Raw genomic sequence first — 24551 nt, forward strand, 5'->3', positions numbered from 1 at the left:
GAGAAGGGCCTTGGTCAGGGAGGTGACGAAGAACCCGATGGTCACTCTGACAGAGCTCCAGAGTTCCTCTGTAGAGATGGGAGAACCTTCCAGTAGGAAAACCCTCTGCAGCACTCCACTAATCAGGCCTTTATGACAGAGTGGCCAGATGGAAACCACTCCTCAGTAAAAGGCACATGAAAGCCCGCTTGCAGTTTGCCAAAAGGCACCTAAAAGACTCTCATACCATGAGAAACAAGATTCTCTGGTCTGATGAAACCAAGATTGAACTATTTGACGTTAATGCCAAGCGTCACGTCTGGAGGAAACCTGGCACCATCCCTACGGTAAAGCATGCTTTTGGCAGCAGCACGCTGTGGGGATGTTTTATCAGCAGCAGGGACTGGTAGACTAGTCAAGATCGAGGGAAAGATGAACGGAGTAAAGTTAAGAGAGATCCTTGATGAAAACCTGCTCAGGACCTCAGACTGGGGCGAAGGTTCACCTTCCAACAGGACAACAACCCTAAGCACAAAGCCAAGACAAAGCAGGAGTGGCTTCGGGACAAGGCTCTGAATGTCATTGAGTGGCCCAGCAAGAGCCCAGACTTGAACCCGATCAAACATTTCTAGAGAGACCTGAAAAGAGATGTGCAGTGATGCTCCCCATCCAGCCTGACAGAGCTTGAGAGGGTCTGCAGAGGCCAATGGGAGAAACTCCCCAAATACATGTGTGCCAAGCTTGTAACATCATACCCAAGAAGACTCAAGGCTATAATCGCTGCCAAAGATGCTTCAACAAAGTTCTGAGTAAAGGGTCTGAATACTTAAATAAATGTGATATTTCAGTTTTTTATTTTAAAATCTGTTTTTGCTTTGTCATTATGGGGTATTGTGTATTGATCAGGGGGAAAAGAATGTAATCCATTTTAGAATGAGGCTGTACCGTAACAGAATGTGGAAAAAGTCAAGGGGTCTGAATACTTTCCAAATGCAATGTATTCACAAGTTTAGTGTATTCACACATTGGTTTTACCTGTGACATTGATTCTCTGCCCAAATAAGTTTGGATATCTTGTACTCCTTCTGTTCATCTTTCTTAACTACACTGAGTTATCGATGTCAGAATCACAAAACTCCCTGTGGAACAGGGAGAGGGACAACCGAACTATGGTACCCCTGTGACATCATAGTTACAGTAGGGGGATGGGACCACCCTGGTCATCAGCACCCTCACTGTCCAATCAGGGCTGCTGAAGGACGTGTCCGTCAAATACCTTGTCCACCATAAGGGTCTGGAGTCACCCATCGCTGTTTCTATGAACACCAAGAGTGAGTGAGACACGCACACACATTGAGAGGATGCAAATATCAAATTTTTTCTTGGCTCAGAGCTTACACTTGTTTTTAAATTAGCTGCTTTTGGAAAAGCGGCCTGACCAAACCAATCCAAAGCTAAGAATATTGATCCCTGAGGGATGGAGGAACGTTGTCGGCCAAACAATAATGACTTATCGTAAACAGTGTGTAAGCGTTTAGATCTGTTTTTGTTGAAGTCATTGCCAAGCAGGTTTCGGTTACACGCCCAAACGGTCACCTTTGAAAAGACGGTCACCAAAAAAGACTATGAAATCAATTATACAAATACTGAGCTATATTGCTATTTCGTTTAACTTCTTGATGCACCCATCCTGTAAGCGGGATAATTTTCATCAACATCCGCTGAATTGCAGAGTGCCAAATTAAAATTAAATTACTAAAAATATAACATTTTCATAAAATCACAAGTGCAATATAGCAAAACACAGCTTAGCTTGTTGTTAATCCACCTGGCGTGTCAGATTTGAAAAAAAAACTTTTCGGCGAAAGCATACCAAGCATTTATGTAAGAACATCTCTCTCAGCAGACAAAACATTACAAACAGCTAGCATCAGGAAGTTTGGTCACGAAAGTCAGAAAAGCAATAAAATGAATCGCTTACCTTTGATGATCTTCGGATGTTTGCACTCCCAGTTACACAATAAATGTTCCTTTTGTTCCATAAAGATTATTTTAATAACGCGCCAACCAAATGGAGGTATTTTGGATGTGTTCAGAAATCCACACGCTCGAGCGGTCACTGCCGGGCAGACGAAAATTCCAAATAGTATCCGCAAAGTTCGTAGAAACATGTCAAACATGTTTTATAATCAATCCTCAGATTGTTTTTACAATATACAATCAATAATATTCCAACTGGACTGTACCTTCTTCAATAGGAGAGAGAAAGAAAAATGTCTGCTCCAAACTGTTGCTCATGAAAATGCTGCTGGCACCCTGCTGGCACGCTGCTGACGCGATGTGATCTTTTTGCTAATTTTTCAAAATAAAAGCTTGAAACTATGTATAAAGACTGTTTAGGAATAGGAAAAGGATTCTGGTTGATATCCATTTAAATGGAGTGAAAGGCAGGCAATGGAACAGAGAACTTTCAGGAAAAACAGCACTTCCGGGTGGATTTTCCTCAGGTTTTCGCCTGCAATATCAGTTCTCTTATACTCACAGACAATATTTTGGCAGTTTTGGAAACTTTTGAGTATTTTTTTATCTGCATATTCTACATTCTGGGGCTGAGAAAATAGGCAGTTTCATTTGGGTACATTTTTCATCCAAACATCAAAATAGTGCCCCGTACACTCAACAGGTTTTAACAAATAATGTTTTTTCTTTGAGAAAGATGAGGGTCAAAATGATTGGCACCCCTGTTTCAATAGTTTTTGCGACTTCCCTTGTGATTATAACTGCGCTGAGCCTTTTTGTATGTTTTATGAGATTGGAGAACACATTGGGAGGGATCTTAGACCATTCCTCCATACAAAATCTTTTTCAAACCCTTGAAATCCTTTGGTCTGCTCTTATGAACTGCCCTCCTCAATTCAAAACCCAATTTTCAATGGGTTTGAAGTCTGGAAACTGAGATGGCTATTGTCAAAATGTTGATTTTGTAGCCAAATAACTTTTTGTTTTGTTTTTTTGACGTGTACTTGGGGTTATTGTCTTGCTGGAAGATCCACTTGCAGCTACGTTTCAGCTTCATGGCAGAGGCAACCAGCCCAATAAGATAAAAAATCATCACCATATTTCACAGGAGATATGAGGTTATTTTCTGCGTAGGCATCCTTTTCGATGCCAAACCCACTGCTGGGGTACATGGCCCAAAAACTATATTTTTGACTAATCTGACCATAGCGCCCGGTTCCCATCCTAGTGCCAGTGCCGTTCAGCAAACTCAAGGCGTTTACATTCTTGGTTGCTCTCAATTAAGCCTTTTTTTCTGGCAACACTTCCAAAAAGCCTATTGGTATGGAGGTCGTGTCTAATTGTAGATTTGGAGACTCCCTCAATCTGTGGCTTTTGGATTTCCTTTGCCTCCTGAACCATCTTTCTTAGTGTGTGGGGACAAGATACTGTATATACACTACCGCTCAAACGTTTGGGCTCACATAAAAATGTCCTTGTTTTTGTACCCACAAAACACCAGTCTCAACGTCAACAGTGAAGAGGCGACTCTGGGACGCTGGCCTTCTAGGCAGAGTTGCGAAGATAAAGCCATATCTCTGACTGGCCAACAAAAAGTAAAGATTAAAATGGGCAAAAGAACACAGACACTGGACCTCTGCCTAGAAGGCCAGGATCCCGGAGTCGCCTCTTCACTGTTGGCGTTGAGACTGGTGTTTTGAGGGTACTATTTAATGAAGCTGACAGTTGAGGACTTGTGAGGCATCTTTCTCAAACTAGACACTCCAATGTACTTGTCCTCTTGCTTACTTGTGCACTGGGGACTCCCAACCCTCTTTCAATTCTGGTTAAAGCCAGTTTGCGCTGTTCTGTGAAGGGAGTAGCACACAGCATTGTACATTGTTTCTTGGCAATTTCTTGCAGGGAATAGCCTTAATTTCTCAGAACAAGAATAGACTGACGAGTTTCAGAAGAAAGTCCTTTGTTTCGGGCCATTTTGAGCCTGCAATCAAACCCACAGATGCTGATGCTCCAGATACTCAACTAGTTTAAAGAAGGCAAGTTTTACTGCTTCTTTCAGCACAACAACAGTTTCCAGCTGTGCTAACATAATTGCAAAAGGGTTTTCTAATGATCAATGAACCTTTTAAAATTATAAACTTGGATTAGCTAACACAACGTGCCAGTCTAAACAAAGGAGTGATGGTTGCTGATAATGGAGCGCTGTACGCCTATGTAGATATTGCATTAAAAATCCAGCTACAATAGTAATTTACAACATTAACAATGTCTACACTGTATTTTTGATCTATTTGATGTTACTTTACTGGACAAAAAAATTGGCTTTTCTTTCAAAAACAAGGACATTTCTAAGTGACCCCAAACTTTTGAACAGTGGTGTGTGTCCTTTTCCAACACATTTACAACTGTTCCAGTGGTTTTAAATGTCTTAATTATTGCCCTAAGTGGTATATTTATTTCTAACAAAAAAAATGTCCCTCTCCATCGACCGATCTCAATGGAGGTGTCCACTTCCCCCATACGAGTCCTTATCCAAGAACAATAATCCAAGAACAATACTTTTTAACTTTGGCCCAGAGGAAAGCAGGACTAATTTCCTCTTTGGTTTCTGTATGAGAAATGTTCAGAACTCATTGACCTTGCTGGCTATTTTTGAGCTCTCTGGCTAATAGTTGTCACCACCTTGATTCCATGCAGCTGGGATGGGTTTTTTCTCCAGGAATCATTCAGGGTGTGTTTCTGTGTGTGCCATGGGAACTGTGTAACTACAGCGTGTTTGTCCTGTGTATGTCTCTTGGGTGAGTGCTACAGTATATTGTTCCGGTTCCTTCAGTTTCCTGGAATGTTCTGGCATGTGTTGAAGTTTTCCTGACTGCCTCACCACTTTGAAATTAATATCAATGGAAGTTAATCGTGTGTGTGTGTGTGTGTGTGTGTGTGGAACCACCCTCATAGTACAATACTACTGTTTGGATGAGCGGTTTATGGTGCCACAGTGTGGTGTGTGTGTGGATACACCCTCATAGTACAATAGTGGGTGGATCTGAGGTCATTATCACCCTCATTAATTGTGTGTGCTTGTGCATGTACCGTAGGCATGGAAACACCCTGGGATTTACCAGTGACACAATTTTGTGTTGGCGCCTTGGTCTCAGTGATGCCAGAAGGCAGAAGGAAGTGTGATACCAGGAGACAAATGGGTTATGGAATTATGCATAATTGGAAATATTGAACCTGTGGTTGGCATTTGTATGATGTATGATGCTCGAAAGACAAAAGTACCATTGTTTTCTAAATATAACCAGAAACCCTCAAAGACCTATTCCTGGCTCTTACAATTCACAGCCAGCATTTATGTTCATTGAAGGAATTGAACTCTCTGTCCATGTCACTCTGCTGACAGCTGTCTCCAGTCACTACAGAGGAATTACAAACATGAAACATTGCTGCTGGCCAGATAGAGCTGTTTTAACTCATCTGTTTTAGATGCTATAGTTCTTCTAAATGGTACAGAGAACCAATACTAGAAGCTACCATCCCAACTCCACATGGGGGAATTGAGTCTGCTTGCCCATTACCTGCACTCAACCTAGAAAGCTACTGAGGATGGGAGCTGACTCTATGGCCACTCCTACAGTATCTGTCATACTGTATCTTTAATCTGAGTCTAGAGGAAGGTATTTCTCCTCAGGCCTGGAGGGAAGCCAAAGTCATTCCACTACCCAGAGGGGTAAAGCAGCCTTTACTGATTCCAACAGCAGACCTATCAGCTTGCTGCCTGCTCTTAGCAAACTGTTGATTGGAAAAAATGGTGTTTGACCAAATACAATGACATTTCTCTGTAAACAAATTGTCAACAGACATTCGGCATGCTTATAGAGAACGGCACTCAATATGTACTGCCCTAACACAAACAAACTGATGATTGGTTGAACGAAATGTATAATAAGAAGATTGTGGAAGCTGTACTGTTAGATTTCAGAGCAGGCTTTGATATTATTAACCATAGCCTGTTGAGAACATTTTATGGCTTTTCAACCGCTACCATGTCATGGATTCAGAGCTATCTATATAATAGAACTCAGAGGGTTTCCGTTCATGCAAGCCTCTGTCAAACATGTAGGGTGTGGTGTACCACAGGGCAGCACTCAAGGCCCTCCACTCTTTTCACCAATGACCTGCCACTGGCATTAAACAAAGCCTGTGTGTTCATGTATGCTGATGACTCAACCATATCACTACTATTCAAAAGTTGTGGGTCACTTAGAAATGAAAACATGAAAACATACATGAAATTAGTTGCAAAATGAATAGGAAATATAGTCAAGACGTTGACAAGATTATAAATAATGATTTTTAATTTAAACAAGTGTCCTTCAAACTTTGCTTTCGTCAAATAATCCATTTGCAACAATTACAGCCTTGCAGACATTTGTGCATTCTAGTTGTCAATTTGTTGAGGTAATCTGAAGAGATTTCACCCCATGCTTCCTGAAGCACCTCCCACAAATTGGATTGGCTTAATGGGCACCAATTGGCTTGATTGGCTCCAATTAAGCTCAGTCCACAGGGTATGGCATGGTGTTACAAAATGGAGTGATAGCCTTCCTTCAAGATCCCTTTTACCCTGTACAAATCTCTCACTTTACCACCACCAAAGCACCCCTAGACCATCACATTGCCTCCACCATGCTTTACAGATGGCGTCAAGCACTCCTCCAGCATCTTTTAACTTTTTATGCATCTCACAAATGTTTTTCTTTATGATCCGAACACCTCAAACGTAGATTTGTCTGTCCATAACACTTTTTTCCAATCTTCCTGTGTCCAGTGTCTGTTATTTTGCCCATCTTTTATTTTTATTGACCAGTCTGAGATATTGCTTTTTTTTGCAACTGTGCCTAGAAGCATCCCGGAGTCACCTCTTCACTCTTGACGTTGAGACTGGTGTTTTGCGGGTACTATTTAATGAAGCTGCCAGTTGAGGACTTGTGAGGCGTCTGTTTCTCAAACTAGACACTGTCCTTTTGCTCAGTTGTGAACTCCCCCAAAATAAATTATTAAATACATTTGTGTGGTACGGAATGATCAGTAAAGCTGGGGTTTGTGGAGGAACAAGTAGCACGTTTAGAATTATGAGACTGATATGAGGTAATGATTAGTAAATTACTTATTGACATATCTGATATATCATCTAGAGTTTAATTTGGGAGATGGTAATTTGTTAAAAAAAAACATTTCCATGGTGCCCCAAATCCTAATGAGTTAATTGTTACATGATTAATTTAACTGAGTAACAATTAAACCTAGTTATTTGATTCGGTACATAAGTCATCAGATTAATGTTTAGTCACAACACCTGTGTTTGCAGAGTTTTTCCCATTCTTCTCTGCAGATCCTCTCAAGCTCTGTCAGGTTGGATGGGGAGCGTCGCTGCACAGCTATTTTCAGGTCTCTCCAGAGTTGTTCGATCGGGTTCAAATCCGGGCTCTGGCTGGGTCACTCAAGGACATTTAGAGACTTGTCCCAAAGTCACTTCTGCGTCTTGGCTGTGTACTTAGGGTCGTTGTCCTGTTGGAAGGAGAACCTTCGCCCCAGTCTGAATTCCTGAGCGCTCTGGAGCAGGTTTTCATCAAGGATCTCTCTGTACTTTGCTCCATTCATCTTTCCCTCAATCCTGACTGGTCTCCCAGTCCCTACCGCTGACAAACATCCCCACAGCATGATGCTGCCTCCCATACTTGGTGATTGTGCTCAGTTTGGCTGGGCGGCCAGCTCCTGGAAGAGTCTTGGTGGTTCCAAACTTCTTCCATTTAAGAATGATGGAGGCCACTTTGTTCTTGGGGACCTTCAGTTCTGCAGAAATGTTTTGGTACCTGTCTCCAGATCTGTGCCTCGACACAATCCTGTCTTGGAGCTCTATGCACAATTCCTTCGACCTCGTGGCTTGGTTTTGGCTCTGACATGTACTGTCAACTGTGGGACCTTTATATAGACAGGTATGTGACTTTCCAAATCATGTCCAATCAATTGAATTTACCACAGGTGCACTCTAATCAAGTTGTAGAAACATCTAACGGGTGATTAATGGAAACACGATGCACCTGAGCTGAATTTCGAGTCTCATAGTAAGGGTCTGAAATGTTATGGAAATAAGGTATTTCTGTTTTGGATTTTTAATACATTGGCAAGCATTTCTAAAAACTTGATTTTGCTTTGTCATTATGGTATATTATGTGTAGAGTGATGATGGGCAAAAAATAATTCAATACATTTTAGAATAAGTCTGTAACATAACAAAATGTGGAAAAAGTCATGGGTCTGAATACTTTCCGAACACACTGTTTGTCCATAATAAAAAATACGCTCTACTTTTTTGATACAACACTCCAAAAAGCAAGTCCTGCAGGCTTGCCTTACCTTGATTATTCTCCAGCCATGTGGTCAATTGCTGCAAAGAAATACCTAGTTAAGCTGCAGCTGGCCCAGAACAGAGCAGCACGTCTTGCTCTTCATTGTAATCAGAGGGCTAATATAAATACTATGCATGCCAGTCTCTCTTGGCTAAGAGTTGAGGAGAGACTGAAGACATTAAATATTTTTATAAGAAACATTTATGTGTTGAAAATTCCAAACTTACACACAGCTCTGACACACACACTTACCCCACTAGAGTCTTTCACAGTCCCCAAATCCAGAATAAATTCAAGAAAGTGTACAGTTTTATATGTAGGCATTATTGCATCGAACTCCTTTCCATCCCATCTCATGTAGGTCTGTCCTTGAGCTGTTCTTGATAATCAATGTTCTGTATTATGTCATGTTTTTTGTGGACCCCAGGAGGAGCAGCTGCTGCTTTCGGAACAGCTAATGGGGATCCTAATAAAGTACCTGTAGTGTACTTGCTGCCCTACCTTTGGCCTCTTTCTGTGGGGTAAACTAAATGAACCTCTGTTTCATCGCTGGTTTTAGCATTGCCACTTTATGGCTCTATGGAGAATGGAGGTATTATACACAAAGGATCGTATGGGGACAATAACAAATAACAGTGGGTACAAGTATAAGACAGACATTTGTGGTGGAGAACCATGGTCAGACTGCCAGCCAGGTTTGGGCGCAGTATAACACGTTTAATAGAGCACAATATTCTGATCCTAAAATGAGACAGATTTAAAACTCTTCCTGGAGTCCTCACACAGTGACACAAAATTGGAGGGGAGAATTTGAGTTATGTGTTGATCGTCTGTGTGTTTCCTAGATGCTGGTTAACATACTTTCAGAGGCAGTTCTAGGCCTGAAGTGGAAATGTGATTATATGCCTGGTTGGTCTCACTGCATTCTGGAGCCTCGATCACACGCTAACCATCTGAACCCAATGACCCAGCATTGACTTCTATCTGACCTTGTTCCTTTCAGTTACAGTTATTATAAAAATTCAAAAGGAACTTGCACATCTGAGCAAAAGTTTTTGCAGGTGCATGGTAACAGTTGAATAAAATGAGAAAAAATAAAAACCCGCTCTTGATATTAAAGAGCAGTGATACTAAACTTTACGTATCGGCCTCACGGCCTTCGTCAGAGCTTTTGTGAGTTTCTTAAATTAGCACCCTTACGTAGATAGCCCCACCCACATCCTTTCCACGCATTGCCTCGACTCCAACCCCATTCGATGTGTGTAACGGATATGGGTGGGGCAATGTCTACAAACTCACAAAAGCTCTGACGAAGGCCGCAAGGCCGATATGTAAAGCTTATTAAAGAGCAGTTACAGTTCATATAGAATGTAATTTTGCTCTACTTGCTTTAGTGTATCCGCTCTCTTTCACCCTCTTTACTCTGCACAGATGGAGTCGAAAAGGAGGAAGTGAAACTCAGCCACTCAACGACTGTTCCTGAACATTCTACTGCACTTTCAGAAGTGAAGCAAGGCCCACACCAAGAGGGCACAGAATACATTTCTGTCATGATCAACATCACAGGGTCACTGAGAAACTGATTCCATCAACACAACACCTCTTGTTTAATCACAATGGCTTTCAGAGTAGAGGTGCTGATATGCATTCAGATGTCCCTTTTACATCATAATGAATAAGATAGTATTGACTGAGGAGACCTGATCCTAGATCTGCAAACCCACTCAGACTTTTTTGTGAATACTGGCCAGTATGATCACAACACATCCTAACAGAACAGATCTGAACCTAACCGTGTCCTCTGGTAACCCCAATTATTATCCATATCTGTCATGAAGTGTGATGCTGACTGAGTATTTTGTTCTTGTAACTGCTTTGGTTTCTTTGTGCCATGCTAAAGTATGTTAGCAATATGAATGTGGTTTTCACGACCTAATGGACCTAGGTTGTAGGAAAACTCTGAATGAAGTGAAAATACATTTTAGTATTCAGTGATCCTAGTGTATTGTCATACACTGAATGCAGATGAGTAGTTATTGTTTGGGATTTCTTACTGAGATTACTGGTCAATTGTTTTGCGGGGGGATTTAAAATAAATCAGTACTGAAACTTTCAGATGAAGTTTGAGTCAACTTGTAATGGCTGCCATCCCGTTAACGGGATAAGTGTCATCAACAACTGCTGAATAGCATTCAATAAATATTACTACAAATATTTATATTCATGAAATCACAAGTGCAATATAGGAAAACACAGCTTAGCCTTTTGTTAATCCACCTGTTGTGTCAGATTTTGAAATTATGCTTCACAGCGAAGGCAATCCAAGCGTTTGTGTAAGTTTATCGATTGCAAGACAAAACATTAAGTACACTTAGCATCAGGAAGTTTGGTCACGAAAATCAGAAAAGCAATCAAATTAATCATTTAAATTTGATGATCTTCGGATGTTTTCACTCACGAGACTCCCAGTTACACAACAAATGTTCCTTTTGTTCCATAAAGATTATTTTTATATCCAAAATACCCCCATTTGTTTGTCGCGTTATGTTCAGAAATCCACAGGAAAGAGCGGTCACAACAACGCAAACGAAAATTCCAAATAGTTTCCATAATGTCCACAGAAACATGTCAAAGTTTTTTATAATCAATCCTCAGGTTGTTTTTAAAATATATAATCAATAATATATCTACCGCAAATGTATTTCACAGTAGGAGAGGGAATAGCAATACCTATCCAAACTCTGTTGCGCGAACAAAACTCATGTGACCACTTGACGAGATGTTATTGTTCTGGCTCATTTTTCAAAATAAAAGCCTGAAACTATGTCTGAAGACTGTTGACACCTTGAGGAAGCGATAGGAAAAGGAATCTGGTTCATATCCCTTTAAATCCAGCAAAGGGAGTCTATGGAACATGGAGTTTTCAAAATGGAAGCCACTTCTTGATTTGATTTTCCTCAGGGTTTCGCCTGCAATATCAGTTCTGTTATACCCACAGACAATATTTTGACAGTTTTGGAAACTTTAGAGTGTTTTCTATCCAATACTAATAATAATATGCATATATTAGCAACTGAGACTGAGGAGCTGGCCATTTACAATGGGGAACCTTTTCATCCAAGCTACTCAACACTGCCCCTGCAGCCACAAAAAGTAAAAAATGTTAAATTACTTAGCTTAGCTTATTTTCTCACTTCCATGTTTTTAAGACAAGGGTTTTTGAAATTAAGAACTTTTCCAAGAGGAAATCCAGTAACCTTATTTTCAAGAATCACATTTCTTCTTAACAATTTTCTGAGGAAGAAACTTTAAAATTTTCAAGAACTTTATTGAGGAATAGCAACTTTTGGTATGTTTCTTCAGTAAATAATAAAAATAATTGCACTTAAGAAAACATTTCTTTTTAAGATGGTTTTGTGAATCCGGGCCCAGGTCTCAGACATACTGTAGACCTCTTACTCAGAACTGTAGCAGGGTTGGAGAGAGTGTTAGACTCTATGGTCAGATACAATTATTTTATAAAGCATTATGATGATCAATGGTCTCATTGATTCCATTTGAGGAATAATAAATGTGGTTAGGAGTAAGAAAGTCAGCGTGTGTGTGTTTTTTCAGATTCCATGGTCAGATGGTTTGATGTGATTCCTAGTAGAATACGCCATGGTGAGATTCTGTGGGCACCTTCAGAGGAATTCATTATGAAGAGAGTTTGGCTGCTTGGGTATGTGTGTGTGTGTATTTTATGTTTGTGTGTGTGCGTCTGCTTGTGCGTGTGTGTGTATGCGTGTGCGTGTGTGTGTGTGGGGGGGGGGCTTTCCTTCTGAATCCCAGCCTCCAATACATTTTAAAGTGGCCAGGTCATCAGTATTATTAGGTCTCTGCAGATTCAAGCTTCATGAAATGCTGACCGTATTTTATCACTGCTCTCCCTTATGAAGGAAGATGCTGTTGCTTGGAAATGTATGATGTCATGAAATGTAAAATAAAGAACTTAGAAATAGGCGTAGTATGTTATTGCTTATTGAATACATTGGCAATTTACACGGAAAATTTCAAGTTGACTCATTTTCTGGAGGGTTTCGAGTTTGTGGCTTAGGAATGGAATTCTGGGTGCAGTCTCTGTACACCAGGAATTAACTTTAGAAAAAGTGGAAAAGGTGGAGGTATTCTCCTCTTGGCTGTTGTTTGTACAGATCTGGCTTCCATATGCACTTTGTTTCAAGTCTGTTTTATCCTGAGCCATGGGGTTTGAGAGGGGCACAGAATTTTGGAGAACACACTCACAGCTGCAAATAGTCCAGCATCAATCTGTAAGGCCAGTTCTACAGAGAAGGTGGGTTGGGGTGTTTATTAGTTCTGAGCCCTCTGTGTGTTCTCTGGGCTTGGGATGAGGTAGAACAGATTGTCAGAAAATGTATTATTAGAGATCAGATCCCAATTTTTTTTTGCAGTTTCTAATAGAGCCTCTAGCGTTGCTGGGGATGTGATTGTGTGTCTTCAGACCTAAATCAAGCTAAAAAGTAATGATCAACTGTTACAATTTTCACAGGCTCATTGTAGACACAAGAAGATTGGATACTTGCTCCACCAGTATAAGGTTTGGAATCTGCCAAGATTCTCATGTTTTCCTCCCATTATGCTGCACTGGCCTCCAGTGACGCAAACAGCTCTTACACTAAGAGATTTATTCTAATGTGCTGCTTGGATTGATTATGTACTAAACCCACAGTAATACGCCTCCCACACACCTTTTCTGCTCTGTCATAAAGAATGACTTCAGTCCGGTTCCAGTCTGCCTTGTCTCTCCAGCTGTCCCCATCTACCACCCCTCCCTCCCTCCATCCCTCCCTCCGACGGTGCATTCTCTCCATCCTTCTGGTGGCTGAACGAGGGCTTTGTCCACCAAATAAAACACACAGCCACTACTGTGTCCAGACCTGCAGATAAGACCAACAAGCAGAAATGAGAGCATGGGCCAATTTTATGTATGTGTGTGTTACCTGGACAAATGTCAGAGGGCAGTGACCTTTGTGATGGCATCAAAGAACATGGCTAACATTTTACATTCTCCCAACCAATTGTGCTATTTTCTTTGTTTTAAATGGAGTTTTGTGTAACTTGTTTTTTAACTTATTGTGAACATAATTTTCCTACTACCGTCTCTTATGACCAAAAATAACTTTTAGACATCAGAAAAGCGATTACTCACCGTGGACTGGAAGAAACGTTTTCCTTTAACTTCTTATGGCTGCCATCCCGTTAACGGGATAATTGTCATCAACAACCGCTGAATTGCATAGCGCCACATTCAAATAATATTACAAAAAAAAATTATATTCATGAAATCATAAGTGCAATATAGGAAAACCCAGCTTAGCCTTTTGTTAACCCACCTGTCGTGTCAGATTTTGAAAATATGCTTTACAGTGAAAGCAATCCAAGCGTTTCTGTAAGTTTATCGATCGCTCGACAAAACATTATGTACACCTAGCATCAAGTAGCTTGGTCACGAATATCAGAAAAGCAATCAAATTAATCGTTTACTTTTGATGATCTTCAGTTGTTTTCACTCTAGAGACAACCAGTTACACAATAAATATTAATGTTGTTCCATAAAGATTATTTTTATATCCAAAATACCTCAGTTTGTTTGTAGCGTTATGTTCAGTAATCCACAGGAAAGAGCGGTCACGACAACGCAGAAAAATTAGTATCCGTAAATAGTATCCGTAATGTCCATAGAAACATGTCAAATGTTTTTTATAATCAATCCTCAGGTTGTTTTTAAAATATATAATCGATAATATATCGACCGCAACTGTCTTTTTCAGTAGGAGAGGGAAAGGCAATGGCTGCCCAAACTCTGTTATGCATACAAAACGCTGCTGGCACCTGGCCATACAATGACGCGATGTTATCTTTCTCGCTCATTTTTCAAAATAAAAGCATGAAACTATGTCTAAAGACTGTTGACACCTTGAGGAAATGATAGGAAAAGTAATCTGGTTGATATTTCTTTAAATGGAGCAAAGGCAAGCTATGGAACATGGAGTTTTCAAAATAGAAGCCATTTCCTGGTTTGATTTTCCTCAGGGTTTTGCCTGCAATATCAGTTCTGTTATACTCACAGACAATATTTTGACAGTTTTTGGAAACTTTAGAGTGTTTTCTATCCAATACTAATAATAATATGTATTTATTAGCAACTGAGACTGAGGAGCAGGCCATTTAGTTTGGGCAACTTATTCATCCAAGCTACTCAATACTGCCCCCCGGCCATAAGAAGTTAACGAGTCCGACGAGAAGGATATCCTGCTTTCACTGGAACAGGCCCAGATCCACGCCTTTTGCGTGAAGAAAAGATGCCGGAAAAGAGGCTGCAGATCGGGCACCCTTCTGAGAACTCGGAGGCGAGCAAGTAAACTTCTATTGCCTTCCAAACTTCTTGCTAACATGCAATCATCGGAAAATAAAATTGATGACCTACAATTATGATTATCCTACCAACGGGACATTAAAAACTGTAACATCTTATGTTTCAACGAGACGTGGCTGAACAAAGATGCGGACAATATAGAGCTAGCAAGATTTTCCATGCACCGGCAGAACAGAGACACGACCTCTGGTAAGACGAGGGGTGGGGGTGTGTGTCTTTTTGTCTATAACAGCTGGTGCGCGATGTCTAATATTACAGAAGTTTTGAGGTATTGCTTGCCTTAGGTAGAGTATCTTATGATTAGCTGCAGACAACTCTATCTACCAAGAGAGTTCTCATCTGTATTATTTGTAGCTGTCTATTTACCACCACAAAGCAAAGCTGGCACTAAGAAACAACTCTATAAGGCCATAAGCAAAGAAGAAAATGCTCACCCAGAAGCGGCACTCCTATTGGCCGGGGACTTTAATGCAGGCAAACTTAAATCAGTTTTACCAAATTTGTACCAGCATGTCACATGTGCAACCAGGGGGGGAAAAATCCTAAACCACCTTTACTTCACACACAGAGATGCATACAAAGCTCTCCCCCGTCTTCCATTTGGCAAATCTGACCATAATTCTATCCTCCTGATTCCTGCTTACAAGAAAAAACTAAAGCAGGAAGTACCAGTGACTCCCTCCATACGTAAGTTGTCAGATGACGTGGATGCTACACTACAGGACTGTTTTGCTGGCACAGACTGGAATATGTTCCGGGATTCATCCAATGGCATTGAGGAACACCACCAGTCATCGGCTTCATCAATAAGTGCATCGATGACGTCGTCCCCACAGTGACTGTACGTACATATCCCAACCAGAAGCCAAGGATAACAGGCAACATCCACATCGAGCTAAAGGCTAGAGCTGCCGCTTTCAATGAGCAGGAGACTAATCCGGACGTTTATAAGAAATCCCGCTATGCCTTCAGACGAACCATCAAACAAGTAAAGCGTCAATACAGGATTAAGATTGAATCCTACTACACCAGCTCTGACGCTCGTTGGATGTGGCATGGCTTGAAAACTATTATGGACTACAAAGGAAAACCCAGAAGCGAGCTGCCCAGTAACACGAGCCTACCAGACGAGATAAATGCCTTTTATCTTCGCTTCGAGGCAATCAACACTGAAGCATACACAAGAGCACCAGCTCTTCTGGATGACTGTGTGATAACACTCTCGGTAGCTGATGTGAATAAACCCTTTAAACAGGTCAACATTCATAAAGCCGCTGGGCCAGACGGATTACCAGGACGTGTACTCAAAGCATGCGTGGACCAACTGTCAAATGTCTTCACTGAAATTTTCAACCTCTCCCTGACCGAGTCTGTAATACCAACATGTTTCAAGCAGACCACCATAGTCCCTGTGCCCAAGGAAGTGAAAGTAACCTGCCTAAATGATTACCACTCTGTGGCACTCACGTCGGTAGCCATGAAGTGCTTTGAAAGGCTGGTCATGGCTCACATCAACAGCATCTTCCCGGACACCCTAGACCCACTCCAATTAGCATACCAGCCACAGATCCCACAGATGACGCAATCTTAATCGCACCCCGCACTGCCCTTTTTCACTTAGACAAAAGGAACACCTATGTGAGAATGCTGTTCCTTGACTACAACTCAGCATTCAACACCATAGTGCCCACAAAGCTCATCACTAAGCTAATGACTCTGGGACTAAACACCTCCCTCTGCAACTGGATCCTGGACTTCCTGACGGCCGCCCCCCAGGTGGTAAGAGTGGGCAACAACATGTCTGCCATGCTGATCCTTAACACTGGGGCCCCTCGGGGGTGTGTACTTAGTCCTCTCCTGTATTCCCTGTTCACCCACGACTGCGTGGCCAAACACGACTCCAACAGCATCATTAAGTTTGCTGATAACACAACAGTGGTAGGCCTGATCCCCGACAACGATGAGACGGACTATAGGGAGGAGATCAGAGAACTGGCAGTGTGGTGCCAGGACAACAACCTCTCCCTCAATCTGAGCAAGACTAAGGAGCTGATCGTGGACTACAGGAAAAGGCGGGCCGAACAGGCCCCCATTAACATCGATGGGGATGTAGTGGAGCGGGTCGAGAGTTTCAAGTTCCTTGGTGTCCACATAACCAACGAACTATCAAGGTCCAAACATACCAAGACAGTCGTGAAGAGGGAGCTTCTTTTTTGCTTAATGGCCTTTCAGGTTATGTTGATATAGGACTCGTTTTACTGTGGATATAGATACTTTTGTACCTGTTTCCTCCAGCATCTTCACAAGGTCCTTTGATGTTGTTCTGGGATTGATTTGCACTTTTCGCACCAAAGTACGTTCGTCTCTAGGAGACAGAACGTGTCTCATTCCTGAGCGGTATGACGGCTGCGTGGTCCCATGGTGTTTATACTTGTGTACTATTGTTTGTACAGATGAACGTGGTACCTTCAGGCATTTGGAATTTGCTCCCAAGGATGAACCAGACTTGTGGAATTCTACAGTTTTTTTTCTGAGGTCTTGGTTGGTTTCCCATGATGTCAAGCAAAGAGACACTGAGTTTGAAGGTAGGCCTTGAAATACATTCACAGGTACACCTCCAATTGACTCAAATTATGTACATTAGCAGAAGCTTCTAAAGCCATGACATAATTTCTGGAATTTTCCAAGCTGTTTAAAGGCACAGTCAACTTAGTGTGTGTAAACTTCTGACCCACTGGAATTGGGATACAGTGAATTATAAATGAAATATTCTGTATGTAAACAATTGTTGGACAAATTACTTGTGCCATGCACAAAGTAGATGTCCTAACCGACTTGCCAAAGCTATAGTTTGTTAACAAGAAAATTGTGGATTTGTTGAATAACAAGTTTTAATGACCCAAACCTAAGTGTATGTAAACATCCGACTTAAACTGTAGCCTCGTTAATGTTATTCTTATTGTGTTGCTTTTTATTCTTACTTTTTACTTTAGTCTACTTGGTGAATATTTTCTTCTTCTTGAATTGCACAGTTGGTTAAGGGCTTGTAAGGAAGCATTTCATGGTAAAGTCTACACTTATTGTACTCGGCGCATGTGACATATAAAGTTTGATTTGATTTGATGTATGCCCATAGTAGGAGGATAAATTCCAAACAGCCCAATCTAAAGGGAGATTCATTAGCCCTTTGATCATGGCCTTTTTTTACACAATATAAAAAAAACTTAATGTATAATGTATATCATGTCTCAGCATGCTCTAATGTCCTTGTTTTTATCTAACTAAATGATGGTTGTGGAGCCTTATGTTTTAATAACCAATACATCCACATGGGTGCAGGCAATGGCTTACAGTAAAACCACATGGGTACAGGCAATGGCTTACAGTAAAACCACATGGGTGCAGGCAATGGCTTACAGTAAAACCACATGGGTGCAGGCAATGGCTTACAGTAAAACCAGTCAGTGGTCTACTCTCAGAAAATGATTATATTATGGATAAATAAACTGTTACACTGATAAATAACTGATAAATAGCTGTTACACTGATAAGTATTGTATTGGACCTATTCTGAGATTAAGCTAAGAGATGTGGCAGCTCCATGAAAGTAAGCTGCACCCTTTCTCTGAGTAGTGAGTTACTTTGAGTACAAATTAACATCTTGGTGTGGTGGTGGTCTGTTCCCAGCACTTCCTGTGCGCTCTGTTTTTAAACTAGAAACAACCAGTCCTGTGCAGGTTAGGGTCTGTATCTGGGGAGGAAAAAACACCCCAGTACTTTACAGTAACCTCTCGCTCAGGCTTTTACCAGAACACAACAAGCAGAAGCAGTGTTGGACCAAAGACATTAGACCCAAGCTTTATTTTGTATTCTCAAAAACTAGCCACTCTTGCTTCAAGTGGTAACAATAGTCTTTGTCGCAATTTCTTTATAAAATGAGGGACATTTCTCTGGCACTATTCTCTGGTGAAGGATACTGTATTGTAATTGAGTAGTTGCATAGTAAACATGTAGCCTTCAAACGAACATGTTTCATATTAATTGACAAATACTGAGATTGGAATTTGTTACTGTATGAGTCACTATTACAATCTTGCCACGCCCACATCATTTTACAGTTAGGCAAACTATTACCTCTGTCTTCCTATGACCATAGAGAAAGTCATATGCACTTTCATATTACATTCATATTACATTTGAATGGAATTTCCATACTCTCTCAAGAGGGAGAACATCTATTTACAGCAACTCACTGTTTCGGCTATGTGGTGGGCTCAACATTTTACATAAACCATGGAAAGCCCCCAACCTGTAGCCAGCACATGCATACAAACACGCGCATCTGTGCAAAAATATACACCAACACTCACTCGCTCGCTCGCTCGCTCACTCACTCACTCACTCACTCACTCACTCACTCACTCACTCACTCACTCACTCACTCACTCACTCACTCACTCACTCATACGGAGTGAGTCATATGCAGACATATAGACACAGGCACACACACTTAGTCACACACAGGGACATAAAATGTTTGGTATGAGTTATTTTTCCCTGTTATATCCTCAAATCATCACTAATAATCACCAAAGTGGCTCAGTGGTTTATTCATTAAAATATATATTTTGATAGTCATTAACAAATTATGGTTTATCATCATTATGTGTGAGATAACCTTTGTGATACACACTGCTAACGGGTGTTATTTTGCTCCTCTAACTCTGAGGTGTGACGTGAAGGAGGGTTCACACTCAGAAGCACATATTCTCTAGCTCTAACCCTTGCCCACCTGTCTCACCCTGATCCCCCTACCCCCCCATCTTTAAACCACATTTTATTCTCTGAAATACTGCTGCACTGCGGTTAACACACTGCTCAACATTTCCATGACACCAGGAAGAGTGTGTGTGAGTTACATATATGTATAAAAAAAAAACTCCCCCAAGGAGTGACATTTTCATCCACAAAATATGTTCAGCTTTCCTCTTTTTCGGTAAGATCCAACAAAGAAGACAATTTAAACAGTAAAACAGTCAGCAGCACTCTGCCGTTATGGTCTGGATGAGGTCTCTTTCAGAGCCTATGGGCTCAATGGACTCGGATGGCTGCATACTCTGAGCATTCATCATGGGGGGTTGGAATATGGGGGGGTTTCGGGGACCCTCTAGGGGTCTGGTGGTTCAGGCTAGCGTACACAAGGTGGTTTGACCCTTGACCTCCAGCTGGGATATCCGAGGAAGGCAGAGTTCCGTTTGTCATCAGGAGGTTGTGTGCCGATGCCCTGTTGATGTGTTTGGCATAGGGACCATTGTTGTAGAGATTGTCGGAGTGGGCAGGGTTTGGTGTGAATGGTGATGATGGAAAGGTTCCCTTAGAGCAGGAGGAGAGGTCTGGACATGGTACTGCCTGTGTGGACATTTCCATTAAACACAGAGAAAAACAATTAGACAAAGTCAGGACAGCAAGGCTTCCATTTTGTACAAATTTAGTATATTGAGGACCAGTTTGGTCATGATAGTAAATGACCCAGTGGTTAATAGTAAGATGATATAAGATTTCCTTACCTGCTCCTTTATGCCGTTATTTGTTGACCTTGTTGGTCCTGAATAACGTGTATATTTTAGAAAGTTAAAGTGACATGTTTGCTGTATTTCAACCTTGTACACAATAAAAGTTTTCAGTATTAAATGGGTCTAATAAATAACATGAGCTGGCGCACACCAAGAGAATATGATTTAGTGTAGAGGTGCTGACTAACGGTGAATAAAGTTATAAAACAAAGAGAGTCACACACTCCACATGTATAACCTTCCAGTAATGTATTGGGTAAAAGAAACACCAATGTTTCACTGTGCCTTCTTCGCCCTGATTACTGGGAGGTTATACATATGGAGTCTGCGGCTCTCTTTGTTTTTATAGTAATAAATGGGTAACAGCATTACTCACCTTTACATCCATAAAGATAGAGGAAGGAGATTGCTGTCATCACGACCACCAGCAGTACTATTCCCACACAGATGTAAGCATACGGCAGCCAGTTCAGATATTTCTCATCATGCTGTGCATTTGGTGAGTTGTCTGTTAGAGTAGAAACAGAGGTCTTAACACCAGACACAGTTGTCATATAGGCCTACTAGCTGATGTGATGTGATTGAATGTCTGTAATTTCATAAAACATTGTCCTACTTGTGTTGTGGTCTGCTGTGCTAGTCACTTTCAGGTTGATATCTGTAGAAACAAGTGTATCAACCAACAAGGACTCAACTGAGTATGTATTTTATTCATTTTAAAACAATTGATTGAGGAAAAAACTAAGCTTTTGTTGGTTACCTGAGACAGAGACATTGATAGCATGGCTAACAATTGATGATTTATTCCCAGCCATTCCACATCTGTACGAACCATCGTCATTCATAGATATCTTCTTAAAATCCAAAAATGCAATACGATTTTCTGACCCTCTATCAAATGGTTTCCATCCAATTTTGACTTGCTCTGTCTCATTGATTTGTTTGCAGTTGGCGTCCTCAAATTTACACCAGGTGACACGTAAGGTTTCCCCACAATGTTTCACAGGGCAGTTGATTGTCAGCCCTTTCTGAGGGACAGCATTCCAAACAGTGTTTCTTTTGATTGGCACCTCAATTTCACATGGGCCTTGGTGTGAGAAAAGATGATGGAAACAATTGACATAATTACTACTGATAGGGATCATACTGGTCACTGGTAAAACACAAATGAACATGAAGACCTGTCATATTCAAATTGTGGTTGAGAAGTCACGCTTTGACAGTGTCCATCACCCATCTCTGACTGACTTTGGTTAATCAATAAGTACATTCAGAAAGTATTCAGACCCCTTGACTTTTTCCACATTTTGTTACGTTACAGCCTTATTCTAAAATTGATTAAATTGTTATTTTCCCTCATCAATCTACACACAAAACCCCATAATTACGAATCAAAAAATGTTTTTCAGAAATGTTTGCAAATTTATCAAATATACAAAACTGAAATACCACATTTACATAAGTTTTCAGACCCATTACTCAGTACTTTGTTGAATCACCTTTGGCAGCCTGAGTTCCTGAGTGCTTTGGAGCAGGTTTTAATCAAATATCTCTATCTGCTCCAGTTTCAACTGTTCTGCCTTATTATTATTCGACCATGCTGGTCATTTATGAACATTTGAACATCTTGGCCATGTTCTGTTATAATCTCTATCCGGCACAGTCAGAAGAGGACTGGCCACCCCACATAGCCTGGTTCCTCTCTAGGTTTCTTCCTAGGTTTTGGCCTTTCTAGGGAGTTTTTCCTAACCACCGTGCTTCTACAAATGCATTGCTTGCTGTTTGTGGTTTTAGGCTGGGTTTCTGTACAGCACTTTGAGATATCAGCTGATGTACAAAGGGCTATATAAATACATTTGATTTGATTTGATTTGATTTGAAACTTAAACGTAGGGATGGTGCCAGGTTCCTCCAGATGTGAAGCTTGGCATTAAGGCCAAAGAGTTCAATATTGGTTTCATCAGACCAGAGAATCTTGTTTCTTTTAGGTGCCTTTTGGCAAACCCATATTGGGTTCTTGGTCACCTCCACCTCCCTGACCATGGCCCTTCTCCCCCAATTGCTCAGTCTTGTTCGTTCCAAACTTCTTCTCTTTAAGAATGATGAATGGGACTGTATTCTTGGGGACCTTCATTGTTGCAGACATGTTTTCTCCAGATCTAAGCCTCGACACAATCCTGTCTCAGAACTCTACGGACAATTCCTTCAACCTCATGGCTTGGTTTTTGTTCTGACATGCACTGTCAACTGTGGGACATTATATAGACAGGTGTGTGCCTTTCCAAATCATGTCCAATCAATTTAATGTACCACAGATGGACTTCAATCAAGTTGTAGAAATATCTCAAGGATGATCAATGGGATGTACCTGAGCTGAATTTTTGAGTCTGATAGCAAAAGGTCTGAATACTTCTGTAAATAAGGTATTTCTGTTTAGTTTTTTTTTTTTTACATTTACAAACATTTCTAAAAACCTATTTTAGTTTTTTTTTATTATGGGGTATTGTGTGCAGATTGATGAGGAACATTTTATATTCAATGTTGCAGACATTGTTTTGGTACCCTTCCCCCAGATCTGTGCCCCTGTGCCTCGACGCATTATTATGTAAATACGGTATTTTTTCTATTTATTGTATTTTTTTGTGTGTAAATTGATGAGGATCATTTTTTAACTAATCAATTTTATAATAATGCTGCAATGTAATAAAATGTGGAAAAAGTCAAATGGGCTGAATACTTCCGAATGCACTGTACATAGCATACTGTTGAAGGAAATGTTAAGTAAATTGCCAAAATTAGCAAATATCAATCCCTTTCAAATGTAACACAAAAAGTAGAAGTGACAAGATGTGAAACATCTTACCTTGAGCATTGCCATGGATGCAGACCCGGAAGAGGAGACAGAGGACCAGCAGGATGTGGTCAGACCACGGTGGGTCCATCAGGGCAAAGATGCAATCTCTTAAGAGATCTCAAGACAGGTCATACTTGTGTCACTCAGTTAGAGCAAACCGCCCGTGATTACACACGTGAGTTGAGTGGTGACACTGAATATATTTTCTGAATCTCTCTCTCTCTCTCTCTCTCTCTCTCTCTCTCTCCTCTGCATCTACAGGGTTTTTCCACTTCCTGTCCTCCTACATATGAGCCTACCAACCATAGCTCTCTTGTCTATTGCTTCTACTTTAGAGGTCTGTTTCCTCTCCCTCACACATCGTAGGCCAATACGTATGTGTTTTTAGTGGGTTACAGTATATTATTGTAGGTAATTTAATGGGAAATGATCTTTAAACTTATGCTCAGTTAAAAAATGTAGCTTTTCAAACTTGGGAATTAAACCCATAACCCTGGCATTGCAAACGCCATGCTCTACCAACTGAGCTTCACTTAACAATTGTATGGTAACGGGGCGGCAGGGCTGCCTAGTGGTTAGAACGTTGGACTTGTAACCGGAAGGTTGCGAGTTCAAACCCCCGAGCTGACAAGGTACAAATCTGTCGTTCTGCCCCTGAACAGGCAGTTAACCCACTGTTCCCAGGCCGTCATTGAAAATAAGAATGTGTTCTTAACTGACTTACCTGGTTAAATAAAAAATAAAAAAATAATCCATTTAGAGGTGTGTGGGGGGGGGTTCTCTATTGTGCGTCAAGCAAGAGGGAACCTGACCATCAGAACAGCTCCTTGAATCCCTACTTCTTGAAGTTTGCAGATGTGTCTAAAAAACATTTGTTTACCCTTTGGTGTGTGTACTTTACTATATTTATACTTGGAATGTTGCTTTGCAACAGCAAAAGATAAAAAAAAAAACAACTTTGTAGGATGTCTTTAAAAAAAACTTAGCACAGCAAACTTGCTATAGCACCTACACCACCTGTGGTAAGAAACATTCACCTGATGACTAATGCTTTCCATTCAGTCACTATCAGAGTTCATTAACAGTTGCAACTTATGTCTTCAGCTACTTACAGAGCGTTACAGTATCGCCATCTTCTGGTGAATAAATTACTGAGGCAGTTCTCCGTCCTTGACTGTATTTATTAACACAAGTAACCAAGTTGTATTCAACAGCTACAGTTGAAATGCATTTCACAGTAAACGTTCTGCCTCAATAGATATTATTCAAGGGCAGAC

At 40.9% G+C, this 24551-nt stretch overlaps 1 protein-coding gene across 1 annotated transcript; it reads right to left on the reverse strand.

Moving 5' to 3' along the window:
• Positions 1-18674: 18674 nt before the first annotated feature.
• LOC135547416 (B- and T-lymphocyte attenuator-like) lies at positions 18675-23481 on the reverse strand. Its single transcript, XM_064976423.1, has 6 exons — positions 23284-23481; positions 21181-21507; positions 21037-21078; positions 20797-20928; positions 20415-20452; positions 18675-20256 (listed from the first exon to the last, which is right to left on the reverse strand). The coding sequence occupies exons 1-6, from the start codon at positions 23360-23362 to the stop codon at positions 19939-19941; spliced, it is 936 nt and encodes a 311-aa protein (XP_064832495.1). The 5' UTR covers positions 23363-23481; the 3' UTR covers positions 18675-19938.
• Positions 23482-24551: the final 1070 nt, after the last annotated feature.

The sequence above is a fragment of the Oncorhynchus masou genome, chromosome 10 (genome assembly GCF_036934945.1).
Source record: "Oncorhynchus masou masou isolate Uvic2021 chromosome 10, UVic_Omas_1.1, whole genome shotgun sequence".
Taxonomy (NCBI): domain Eukaryota; kingdom Metazoa; phylum Chordata; class Actinopteri; order Salmoniformes; family Salmonidae; genus Oncorhynchus; species Oncorhynchus masou.

Bases quoted from the DNA above. Each gene is read 5' to 3' on its own strand.
- LOC135547416 (XM_064976423.1), bottom strand. From the start codon at position 23,362: ATGGACCCACCGTGGTCTGACCACATCCTGCTGGTCCTCTGTCTCCTC. The intron at 21,508-23,283 runs GTAAGATGTTTC...TCTCACACCAAG, and splicing joins CATCCATGGCAATGCTCAAG to GCCCATGTGAAATTGAGGTG. The intron at 20,257-20,414 runs GTAAGGAAATCT...ATGTCCACACAG, and splicing joins ATAACGGCATAAAGGAGCAG to GCAGTACCATGTCCAGACCT.